This window comes from Melozone crissalis, unplaced genomic scaffold, assembly GCF_028551555.1.
Source record: "Melozone crissalis strain CALT ecotype California unplaced genomic scaffold, PUWL_Pcris_2 ptg000016l_1, whole genome shotgun sequence".
NCBI classification, from domain to species: domain Eukaryota; kingdom Metazoa; phylum Chordata; class Aves; order Passeriformes; family Passerellidae; genus Melozone; species Melozone crissalis.
The window spans coordinates 54,917,660-54,930,934 of record NW_026535794.1 but is presented as its reverse complement, the minus strand read 5'-3'; the positions used below and the strand labels follow the sequence as shown (position 1 = coordinate 54,930,934).

Here is a 13,275-nt window from a genome sequence, read left to right as displayed (position 1 = left end):
CAAAGAAACCTAAATTCTTGAACAATGGTTTTTTGCTATCTGAATTCGAAGGGCCTGACCATGAACTTCCCTGTTTCCTATACTTGATGACAGCAAAGCATGAAGGCTGGAGCCCCCTTAATGCATCTCTCAGGCTCCACCCATGAGTAACCTGCTGGAGTCCAGCTCCATGCAGTCACAACCAGATCCAGCCTCTGCTGAGCCATGGACGAGGTGTGGGTGTGGGCTCTGAACATGGGGCTGTGGTGTCAGTCCAGCTCCTTTCAGAACTGCTGTCTGCCTCTGAAAGGAGGAAATATTCATGGCTGGCATTAACTGAGCTTCCATTGGGAAGTTTCATGGGAGAAAGTGCTCAGTCCAGGTGCTACAAGAGACCAAACCTTGGTGGGCCAGTGTGATGCAGTTCATGTCCCTGCTGTCTTTGGGGATACACTTTGCTCTCCAGGAGTGTGAATAAAGCTTGCTGATGAACTTTAAAATGAATTCTGCAGCTATGTAATGAAAAGGAAGGTTGTTGACATGGATAAGGAGGTGGCTGGATAGGTGGGCATCCAATACTAAAAGGCAATTGCCTCTCTTTAGAGGCCGTACATGCCTGGAGGAGAGGTGTCAAGAAGGATTGAAGAGTTTGCTTTTTATATGCCCACTTGAAACCATCTGTGATTGTCAGTGTCATTATATTATCCAGACACAAAGAAACTTATTTTCTTTTTTAATTGTTGGGTGAAAATATAAAAACCAGTCTTCTAGTATACACATGGTTATGAGTTTGCAAAACTGGTGCAATGAGTGCATAAAGTTGCCAGAACATATCTGTTCACTTGAAGAATCTTTAAATATAGCTGCAGAGAGCTGCCATCCTGGATGGACCACTCAACCCAAGTCATAGCTTGTCTCCAGCCCTGACTCCTGGATAGACCTGGATATAGCCCTGATACAGCCCTGTCTCCAGGCCTGTTTCCAGCTATATCTCTTGCTAGTCTCCCTGGCAAGCCCCTGGATCTGGCTCATTCCCGCTATCAGAGGGTCTTTTTGGAATAAGTTCCTAGCTGCTGGCTCTGCCTGTGTGGACCAGGGCCTATGGGATGGTGCCCTGTTGATGGGGACACGGGCCAGGGTCAGCAAAACTCCCCACCTGTGCCAAGGTCAGCAGCAGCTCCTGACTTGCCTGCCTTCAGTGAGCAGCAGGTACTTGCTGCTCCCTTAGGCAGTCTCCTTGCCTGACTTCATCCTGAAACATTTTGCCGTTAAGGTATTTCCTAAGCCAAAGGGTGTCAAAGTATTCATCAACCCATCAGCTGATTGCCCTCCATGAGCTTATCCTGCCTCACCATGTAAGCTTCTGGTTGACATATGGCCAAACTGTAGACCACAAACTGATCCTCAGCAGGTGTCTGAGCATAAAAGTCTGGCAAAGAGTCATAAACATCTCAAAGGAAAAATTACGAGCAAAACTTAAATATAGGTTTTTCTATTAACTGCATTTATAATAAATGTCATCACTCATTGACTTTCCCCACAAATAAGCAAATAGCACAATTTACTGATAAATGAAACAAACTCAGGAATAATGAGTACATAGCATCCCTTTCAGTAGCTCAAACCCATCACATTTTCTCTCCTGATCCTGTGTAATATACAGCAGGATATAAAGTCTGTAACCAAATTTCGTGAACTGACAATCAGAAGATCAAACATTTCTCACTGAGACATGACCTAATGTAATGCCAGGAAGTACATCTCTGTATATAGTGTACCTTTATTTGATACAGGAAATATTCAAACATCATCTACAGTGCTTGGAGCAAGAGAAGCAGAGGTATATTCGTACATAATTTTATTTGGGCTTTTTTATTTTTTTCTGTGGAAGAGAGGCATCTACTTAGGAGCTGGGAATCTGAGGCATATGTAGTGTGTAGGAAATGTGTGCTTTCACTGTCACTACACTCCCCTTCTGTCACATCCACCTCCACTCATTTTCTTGTCTCTTATGATGCTGTCACTTTATTGTGCTGTGTTGAAGTGGAAGTAGCACCTATGCAAGATGAGCAATTTACAGCTCGAGTAAATAAAAGCAAATATACCAGTGAACAAGAAGTTAATCGTCATCACACACACTGTGAAACCATCTGGTTTTCCCTGTTGGTGTGTGTGCTGGTGTCGCAGACATCTTTTATAAAAAATCTTTTCCTTAGGATTTTTCCTCCTGAGAAGCTGAGAGGCCTCAGGAACAAAATGTAAATGTTGATTATCTGCTGCTGTGGAATGCAACAGGTTGATCTGTGATTGGCCCATGTTGGATGTTTGTAATTAATGGCCAATCACAGCCCAGCTGGCTCGGACAGAGAGCCCGAGCCACAAAACTTTGTTATCATTCTTTCCTATTCTATTCTTAGCTAGCCTTCTGATGAAATCCTTTCTTCTATTCTTTTAGCATAGTTTTAATGTAATATATATAAAATAAAATAATAAACCAAGCCTTCTGAAACATGGAGTCAGATCCTCGTCTCTTCCCTCAACCTGTGACCCCTGTGAACACCATCACATGCTGGTTTAAAATCCAGCAGGAAAATTAAACCCACTCAAGCTGACCCCTTTTCCCCATCCTATTTCAAAAGTGGAGAAAACACTAGGAGACATTTTAGGATGAAATCACAATTTACTGAAAAATCGCAATAACCACAACAATATTGATAAAAGAGGGTACTCAGCTGGACTCCACTCTGTGCCACCACTGCTCTCTCCCTTTTCTTTTTCTTGGAGCAGCACCTCAGGCTTGCTGGTGCTGTCTTTCAGCCCTAAACCAGAAAACTCACCACTCAGAGGAACAGGAAAGAGGCTGCTGGTCGCAGAAAGGGGCCAGTTCTGCCAGGCTGACCCTGAAACCTGCACATTCTCTCCCCTGAGCTAGGTAAAAGAGGACAATCCTTCCATTTCTGGCCTTGGCTTCCTCCTGCTGAAACCATGCCTCTGCCATGATGTGGGTGGTATGGAATTAAACACTGCTAGAAGCTCCACCCATTTGCTCTATAACCATGACAGCGTGGTAAGAGTATTAACTCTGAAGAGTTACATAGTTATTGATATGACTCATTAATACATTCTATTACTCCATTAACAGAAAAATATGCCTTATTTTTTATGTTACTAATGTCCTTTACATGTTCTATATCCTGCCAAAGATTTTGGAAAAAGATTATTCCATTCACAGTAAGGATCCTATTTTTGCCCTTTCAGATTTCTTATTTGCCTCACTTGAATGATGTCAGTTCACCCAAATATGGTCTGTTCTTCACATGGTGTAAATCTCCATTATTGGATATGCTATACCCACATGGTTATAATCTCCATCATTATCCATGGTATATCCAATAAGGAGAGGTCTTAAAAAGCCCATTGCACCAGATTCTGCAGAAAACACCATGAGACATGAAGACTGTGGTTTTATTAGAATGCTGGAGTTTGGAATGTACCTGGGAAGTATGTTCTTAAACCTTACCCAGTAATTATTACCCTTTCTTGCTAATCCCTCCTCCCTCTCAACATATTTTTCCTCCACAATTCAATTTCACCTGAGAGGTGTGAGTCCTCTGATTAGCTAGATTCTGTCATCCTTGGTGTAATCACCTCTCATCACTTAGCATAGGAGTAGAGGAGGAAGGTGCTGTCTCTTCACTATGTAGTTTCCTAGATTTTTAATTTTATATAAATTCCAGTTGAATCAGAAAACTGAAAGATCTGTTGAACATTTTTCCTTCCTAAAACACAAAAATAGGTTTTCAATCAAACCAGCTTCTTAGATCTAGAAGGAAAGGGGGAGAATTTATTTCTACCTTTCCAAAGATAAGTGTTATAGCAAGTCCCTTTTCTCTAAAATAACAAGAAAAAGAAAGTTTTTTTTGCAGTTGTTTTCTTTAGAGAGTGAAGGATATGCACTGAGGGAAAGCCATTCCACTGGCTGTACAGAAAGGAGTATAATGTAGATTATGCCTTGTTCTAGCAATTTAGGCACAGAAACATCTTTTCCTGAATTTTCTTTACATGATACAGGAAGAGAAGGAAGTGTCATTCTTGAAGTGAGTATGTGCCCGTAGCTTGGTTTTTGAAAAATGGAGCTCTGGGGCAGTGGGAGGAAACCCAGAAATTATACATTAATGAAATCTGGAGGAGGAGAAATTAGAAGTGTCAGAGGTTTTCTTAATAGCAGAATTCCCTCTGAAATATAAAAGTGATTACCCAAAATGGCCTTGCAGAGGAGGAACTGTAATCCATTGCTGTGTCTTAATACAAAGCAAGTATTTTGGAATTAGCAAAATTCAGCAGAAGTTTGCTCATACAGAGACCCCACTCACATATCCATGAAAATCAAGATGCAAAATGCCATATACTGTCTGTTTGGCAGAGATGGATAGAGAGAGTGAGAGAGGGAGGAAGAGTCATTGACAGTATAAAATTTGATTTGTTAATTTTCGAAGAGGGCAAGACTGGGTCTTTGTGTTTAAGGGGTGAGTAAAGGGCCTGTAGTGTGAGGTACGGCAGCTTGCTCTGACAGTGCCCTGTATCTGTCACTCGAGAAAAGAGGAAAAAGAGTCCCCCTAGTGTACCAATGCTGTAAGCAGGAACGTCTTGCTCAATTCACTAAATCTGCTGGAAGTTCTGCTATGGCATGTAATCAAGTGCCTAAAGGCATTTTAGTAAACCCCGGGGCTCTGTTGATCACAAGCCTTCTAGTTCAGGATGGAAAAAACAATACACAGTCATAAATAATGAGCATTTTAAAATGACCATGTGTTTTAACACATTTTAGCTATGAAGTAATTGGGTTTTGCATGGCTGTATAATTCTAAATACTAGGTTTTGCCACCCAGGAAACATATATTCTCCTGGAAAACAGGAAATAAATTATTTTATACAGTAATACTTTTTTCACAAGTTCTTAGCTGGGTATCTGTGAGGTAAAATCAAGCACATTATTCTATTCAAAAGTACCTTTTGTAAATTATTGTTTCAATTAAACAGGGAAAGTCTACTGCAGTTAAAGGTATTCAGTTTTACACTTTCCCTGGCTGCCAGAAATCCAGTGTGCAACTCAAAACACAGGCATTTTACCACTTTGAATTTGCACTGTCAAATATTAAGTGATAAATCAGCCTCCTCCCTGTGTAAGCCCTCTCTCAATGATTTTAGGTACAGTAATGCAAACCTTTGTGGCAGGTGCAGAAGGGGAATGCGTGTAGGAAGGCATAGCTGCCATAGATAGCTGTGACTCCATAACTATTTTCCTCTCAGGTATGCTGAAGTAGAGCCATGGATAAAAAGTTTCAAAGGAGAACAGAAGGTCTCTGTCGGAGATGCAGCACAGCTGGTTGGTAAGCAGTATTTGTCATTCTGTCTTTCAATAATTTTCCACAAGATGCTCGTGCTAGAGCAAACCTGGCAAGTCAAGTTCCCCTTTGCACCCTGCTTTCCATCTGAGTCTGCCCTGTGGCAAATTAGGCACTATCTTGCTCTCTCACCTTTTTGACTGCTGACAGGAGAGCTAAATCACCTTTCCAGCAGCAAAGGAAGTGTGTGTTTTCAGGGGAGGGAGTGAGTGGGAGATGTTAGGGAGATAATTCCTCAGAGTTAAGTAAGAAGACAAAGTGGGACCCACACCTTTCAGGAGATGGCCAGTGGAAGGCCTGAAGGATGAAAAGCAAAGATGAAACAGTGCTCAGAGATCAGCTGTGCGGCCCCTACAGACATGATCAGGTAGATTTGGCTGAGGGAAAAGGTCTCCAGCTCCTCAGAGGTAAAGCCAGCTCCAGCAGTAGCACAGGAGGCTCTTGCAACTGTTCAGATTATCAATGGTGCTGTAAATTATGCAGAGGCATTAGCTGCAGGGATTTTGTTTTACATTTTAGATAGTAGATTGGCATTTCCTGGAAGTGTAGGTTAAGTATGGTAAAAAGATAGGTAGCATGTATCTCACTCTGGGAGGAGGGAGATCTTGCAGCTCTGCTGGTGTTGTGTGCAAGCCACTGGTTGCTTAATGGTATGCAAGGGTGCAGCAGACTTGTGTGCATACAGCACTGTGCTTATTTCTGTTCTGCAACAAATGTCTCTGTCAGTGTCTCCACTAATAGAAACCTCGCAGTGCTAATTACCAGGTTTAGTTAAATGAGTGAAAGGAATTTGAAAGGTGTTTGTGCATACCCACTGCAGAAAGGCTTCTCCTGAAGAAAAACTGTAAAATGGACATCCTTAACTTTCCTTTCAAATTCATGTGCAGTATTTGATTTTAGCGTGTCTGTTTTCCTGGAGACAGCTGAGGCAATCTCCTCTACTCACTCGCCCACTTACCAGTTGTACTTTGAATTGCTTGTGATGATATGGATGTTGATTATGGCCTTCACAATACTGCCTGGTTTTTCCGTAGAATTGTCCTGGACGAAGAGATGCAGCAAATTCTCAGCTGACCAGAAGGCAGCCCAAGGTATTAGTTCAGTGTATTTTCTTTCATGAGTAAGAAACAGATAAGATTTCAGCTCAAATGGTGCATTTTATTTATATTTATAGATGAAATGCATAGCAAATGTTGGAAACAACATTTCAGGTACTCCTTCCTCCTCCTTCCAGAGGCAATGTTTCATTGTTAATATTGTATATCTTTCTAAAAATGCTTGATTTGAAAACTTTGTTATGCTAAAATATTTTGTTGTCCTAGGAACACTCCTGGGTCCCCATGCATCTACATGTGAATTGTTCTTATTTCTAATTTTTAAAATACATATCAAAATTTCCTTTCTTAAGTTTTTTCTTAACATTTAAAAAAATAATTGTACTATAAAAACTCAAAAACTGGATATTCCCTGCCTATCTCACTCCCTCAACATACATTTCATTTGTTCTACACTTCCATGCGTATGCACGTACATACACATATACATGCATACACACATATATGCACATATACATGCACTCCATCACATTCCATACACTTCTGGATGTTGAATCTTGAAATTCTGTGGTAGGAGACTGGCAAGTGCCTGCAATTAGAATATTGTTGATATTCTCACATTTCATTGACCATAAAAGCTAAGATCAATATTTTCAATGCCTTTAAAAATGAAATAATAATGTCAAAATATTGCCAGGAACTTATTGAAATGAAAAGGGTGTGTTAGGTTAAGCATAGAGACTAGACTGGGGTTTTTTTCTGCATTTTTGCTTCTGACGTCCTTTAGAAAGTGTGCTGTTTGCACTAGTAACTGAAATGCAATTTGAGGAGGGTAGAAAGATGCACTAATATTTATATTAAGCTGTAATACAGCAAAAAGTATATGGGCTGTTATTCTACTATATTGCCAGAGGACTGTATTGATCTTCAAAGGGTTAAAGTGCTACGAGGTTACATTAATGTCACCCTTCAGCAATCACTGGCCAATAACATATCAGCAATCAATGCTGCAGCATGTCGTTCAGGACACTCAGTTTTTGGAGAAAAGTGGGGTGATATATTTTGACAAGAATAAAAAATAGTCTTGGAAATTCTTGCAAATCTTAACTCAGAGGGGGAGATACATGAAACAAACTGCTTCCATTCGAAAAAAATGGTAATGTTTGCCTTCCTAAGTAACAACATTTTATGTCAGTTCAGTGGAGCAGTGAATGAACCAAAATTCTGCTAACCTTCAAAATGGAAAGGATTCTGTAAGTAGGATTTACATAGTCTGAATATTTAATATTTGGAGTGCTCATCACAACTCACATAAACTAATACTTAAATATTTTTTTCCAATAAAGAAAACATTTGACTTCTGGTGGAGTAAAGCAGTGAGATGTTTTGACTTGTGAGTACAGACACAGGTTTCTCAGCTCCTGCTTCTTTTTTTCCTGTTAGAATTTTTTTTCCATTGAGTTCTCATAATCTCTGCAAATCCAAAGATGGCAACACAAGCTACTTCACTTTGACACAAAAGAAACTTAAAGGAAAAAAAAATCAAGAACTCAAAAATCTATAAAGTAGAAGGCTAAAGGGGGGAAACAAAATCAGAGGCTGCAAGAGGACGCGAGGGGTTAAAGTTCTGACCACTGTCTGCATATATAAAATCATATCACCTTATCTGAAAAGTTTAGGCTCTAAAGAAAACACTCAGTTTAAAATACCTTTTAGGTATATTAAATCTTTAGGCTGAAGATTACAGCAAGTGTTTTCTCTTTGGTGAGTAGCTGTTTGTCTCACTTTATTTACTTGGTATTGGGTATTTGTCAATGTCATTTCATATCTGCAGAAAATTCATACGTTCCATGGAAGTATGTATGTGTGTGAGAGTGCTGAAGGTCACATGACTATTTCATCCTATTTGGTGGAGCAGCTTGACTTTTTTCCCTTGCTTTTGGTGATGGTTGTGAGTGCAGAAGTTGATTGACAGATGCATGCCAGAAACCCCCATTCTCCTTTTCAAAGACTACATATGATGGATTGCGATCTTTCAGCTCAGCAGGACACAGGGACCATGCAAGCTGTAATTGGTCAGGTATGGAGTCAGCCATTTCTCAACTCCCCTTTTATTTTTTTTTTTCACAAGGGTCTAACCATATGATTCACATAATTCATATTTACAGTACCATCTTTCTATCTGTATCTTCAGCTACCAGCGAGTGTAGTACTGAAAGTGAGAAAGGCAAAAGAAACACAATAATCTGGTCAGGGAATCACTAGAAAAAACTAAATTACCATCCTTTTCTTCTAATAAACCCCGTTTCAGTCTGAGCTTTATCAAATCAATGTATTTATTAATTTGCTGTTTTATTTTGTTTAAATATGCTGAAGTAGAAGAAACGAGGAGTGAAAGTGTTCTGTTTGCTGGGGAGTTGCTTTCTATTTGTAATGCTGTTCATTATTTTTATATTGACTGTATTCCTGTGCTAGATGCTGTGGCTTTTATTTTTTATTTTTATTTTTTCCTCTTATACTCCTAATCCAGATAATGTGTGATTGAGCCTGGTAAATGTAGTAGTCTTTGCTGCTGCAGAGGGGCAGCCTGCAAATTAAACACTGCCACAATCTGAAAGGTCCAGGTGGTCTGCTCGTGCTTCCTAATGCAATCCAGCACAACAGCTTTAATAAACAGCTCTATTTAGTTCTCCCTCCCTGTATCCAGGGAAGTGAACTGGGGCTGCTGTGATGAAATGCCAGAAGAATATCTCTCAAAGGCCTCACAAGCTGATTTTTAGAGCTTTTCCGTTTTGTCGTCTTTGTCTTCCAAATGGGTCAGTGAGTCCTTCTCTTTCTGTTTTGTGATTTCTGATAAGTCTGTAGTTTTTATATGTGTGATTTAACCATGCTGTTTTGAGCTTTAGCCAGAAGAGAGAAAAATCATTGTCTTTTCATTTGCTTCAAATAATTACCTGAAGTGGGGAAAGAAATTATTTTGTTCTGATGAGCAGGGAGGGCTGTTTTCCTGTGAAAGCAGTCAGAGTCAGATGAGGGTGCCTGTTTTTCTTCTTCTAACAAAATTTTAAGTGCTCAACACTTTCTCATTAACCACTGACTTGTAAATCATTCTCTGGTAAAGGGTATTTTTTGAACTCTCAAAAGTTTGTGGTTTTTTGCATATGTTTCCAGTACAGTGAACGCATGCTGCTGAAATGATGACATAGTGTTTGTTTTCTATATGTTGATATAATGGTAGAAAAATACTCATTCTATACATTGTTTTCATCTAAATTACGGCAAAGCACTGAAGTCCCTCAAAGCACATGGTTTATTAATACCATCGTACATGGTAATGCATTTTTGGGCGGAAAATGTCAAATATGTAATGCCATGTTTACCACAGACTTTTATTGCTTTAAATATTTTAAAAATAGAAGATACATTTTTTATTAAAAATCCTCCAAACATTCACAGCTTTCTATTAGGCTGGCTTATACCTAAAAAGTGGGGCATGCTTGCCAGTACTACATTGTGCAAAAATATGTATTTTAGACTGTGTTAATTACCTTTTTGCTTAACTTGTTCAGTCTTACAGAAATATATTTAATGATTCTGAGGGAGATACAATGGCAAGGTTTTGAGCAAGTGCTCTTGACAGAAAATGTACCCTGAAATCTTTATAAATCTAAAAGCTTGTAATATCTCTTTATGTAAATTTTGTTTTCACATGTAAGAAAGTGTAAGTTAGCTATTTTATGTTTAAGGCTTGCCAACTCTCAGAAAGTGGTTTTGAGGCTGGAAATGGTAGAAGGATTTTTTTTTCTGTGTGTAACATTCCATATTTCATGAATGAAAAAAAGTTCAGTGAATGTCTGGAAAAATGTTTATATCATGTGTTTGTGTATTTCATTTCCTAAAATTAATAACAAGAGCATGTACTTAAAAGAAAAATGAAATGAGGTATTTTGGGTGATTAACTGCTGTGGATTTTCTGTGCTAGATTTTATAGATGCTATTTTTCTAAAACTTACTGTCTTAGGTGCTGCAAACATTTTTTTCAGATCAGCATGTGTGCATATTTACATTTCATGTATGTAAGGGTGTGCATCAAAATGGGTTCATAAATCCACAAAATTTTCAAGTATGTTTTTGTTTTGATTAATTGTCCAATGTTTGGTCGTTATTAGCTATGTGCTAAGATAGAAAAAAAAAGTTTAATTTTTTTTTGATAAAAAATTATGCATTTTCTGGTTGTATAATAAAGGAGTTAGTTAAAATGGGGGAATCTCAGGACAATCAGTATAATTAACATACTTTGCTGAAAATAGACATAGACTTTCTGTAAGTACTTTAAGAAAAAATAATATCAAAAGGCAAGCCCTATGGCAGAAAATCTTTCCATATAGTAAGTCTCTATTTTGTATTGGTAAATAGTTAAGGTTTGCATATTTAGTAGTTGCATAGTTTTAGAAGAGGCATTTATTTCCTGACAGTATTAGAGAAAGTTATTGAAAGTCTTTGTTAACTTTCAAATGTCCAAACCCAAAAAATTGTATAAATGTATATAATTTGGCCTTTTTATATCAGCATTGTATTTTTTTTCTGCCATGACAATTTTTTTTTACTAATCCTGCAGATGTAGCTCTAAATTCAATCTCGTTTACTGCTAATGGAATGTGAACTCGCCTAATTAAAAATACAAACTATATGTGTATAGCTGATGCAATGGAGATCAGACACAGTAGCAGATTTTTGTAGTTCAAGCATTAGTCTGTGTATGACACAAATGGAATAGGAGGAGCATACCGATTTAAAGGCATTTTCAACACCAAATACTTGTTCATCATTAAGTGCATTTTTTACTTTTTTTTAAAAAATCTAGATTTCAACTGTCTTTAACCACCAGTCCACAGTGATTCCCACTGGTGATGGCAATGGTGTGCAGAGTGCTACAACTCTGACCGCTACCCAGCACCTGGGTGTACTGGGTCCAGGGTGCAGAATTGCTTGTGAGCCTTCCCTCTGGATTTTTCCTCCCCTAAGCAAGCAATAAAACACCCAAATACTCTGAAGAACAACCTCCTTGCCTTGTGTGTCAAGATCTAGAAGCTCATTGCTCATTGTGATTTTGATTCATAACTGGAGTGTTTGGCATGAAACCCTGATCCCTGCCAGCAATAGTCTGTAGCATCCTTCCTTGCATGCCAAACCACAATATTCATGATTTCTTCAATTGTGTTTTGCTCTTATAGAAACTATTAGCTGGATTTTCATGCCATATTCGCTGTATATCCCGAGCCCATCTGAATGAACAGATAATTAAATGTCATCTAATTATTCCAATAATGCTGTAATTTTTCTGCCTTGCATGCTTTCTAAAACCTCTACTATACCTTTTTCTTATTCTTTTTTTCTCTCCATCGTTTTCTTTTTTTTTTTTTTTTTTGTTTCCCCTCAGACCTGAGCTTGTGAGTGACAGGTTAGTTCATCAGCATTACAGCCCTCCTGTTTTTGTCTCATCTCATGCAGACAGGTCACTGTGTCCAATCACCCTTCTGGCTCTGCTGTCCCCAGGGGAGCCCAGGCCAGCCTGCCATCTTGATCCTCCGGCCTGAGGGCCCGCGCTGGCTGCACATTTCTGTGCTCACTGGTTCTTGCAAATACACCAAAGTGGGAAAGGGGAGGGGAGCAGCTTAAATTAGATCTCTGTATATTGAGAGGAAGTAAATTAGGTAACATTCTTCTTCAAATAAGCCTGTGTTTGCAGTTATTACTGCTATGTTTGAGTTCTCTTTCTACAGGTTTAGCATGTTTATTTCTGTATTTAAGTGTATCCTCCATGTGATCTCACCATGTAGCAAATGCTATTTATGCAAGGGTAAACATGCTTTTTTCCCACAGAGAGCTCTCTAAAACCCAGTTTATGAATCTGATACATTGCTGCAGCCAGTGTGGGTCTTTCTGTTCCGTTTCATTTTGTTGCCTTTTTAAATTATTTTTTTTGTATTCTTCCTCATGATTAAGCACAACACAACATGTTTCAGAGAAGCCATTCCTTTTGCAACTTTTGGTCACCTTTCAGAAGTTTAATCTGTTGTCAGTGCTGTTTTTATAATGCAGACTGACATGTACCCAGGAGTTTAATTTTTACCAAATGAAGAACAGATCTGTAATGTTATTTTGTCTTGAGCAATCTCTACATGATTTTTCTTGTAGCAGTAGAGAAGTTCTTTTTCTCTTGGAATATCTGTTTCCAGCTCTAATCTAACATAAAGAATTGCCTATAACATAAATAAACAGAAAATAACCATATGTAAAATTAGGACCCACTTTTGTAAGACAGCAAGGAATTTTGCCATTTGTCTGCAGTTTGGGACAAATCCTGTTCTTTCAAGTAAGAATTAGACCCATTACTGTAAGAATGACTACTTGCATAAGTAAGGCCAGACTACATATCCCCTTGGCTGCTCGCTGTATATCCAGAACAAAAATTGTGGTCCTTTGCTGTCACCAACAGTGGTTTTCTGCAGTTCAGGACTGTGAGAGAGAGACTTATGGACAGGTACCCATTGACTGGTTTTTTTCAGTAGTAGAGAGACAATGTAAACAGTAAGAAATATGTTTGAAAAACGTCATACTTTTTAATATTTATGAACAAGCTGGTACTCTGATAATGAAGCATTCCATCTTTGCAGAAACACTCTATTGTACACACTCTCTAGAATATTGTGTCCCTAAGAATTATTATTGTAAGGAGATGCAGGAATGTGGCTGTAATATTTTACAGTATTTGTTGTAGAGGACTTTGGATCTTGTTAATTTAATATATGTAAATTCTTTGGTCCTAGGCCTGG

General features: G+C 38.6%; 1 protein-coding gene across 1 annotated transcript in view; it reads left to right on the top strand.

Moving 5' to 3' along the window:
• Positions 1 to 8,414: 8,414 nt before the first annotated feature.
• Positions 8,415 to 13,275, top strand: part of POU6F2 (POU class 6 homeobox 2) — a 309,033-nt gene continuing 304,172 nt past the window's right edge. Inside the window, exon 1 of the mRNA XM_054274174.1 lies at positions 8,415 to 8,519. Within this exon, the coding sequence (XP_054130149.1) occupies positions 8,415 to 8,519 (105 nt within the window). The remainder of the gene's footprint in view (positions 8,520 to 13,275) is intronic.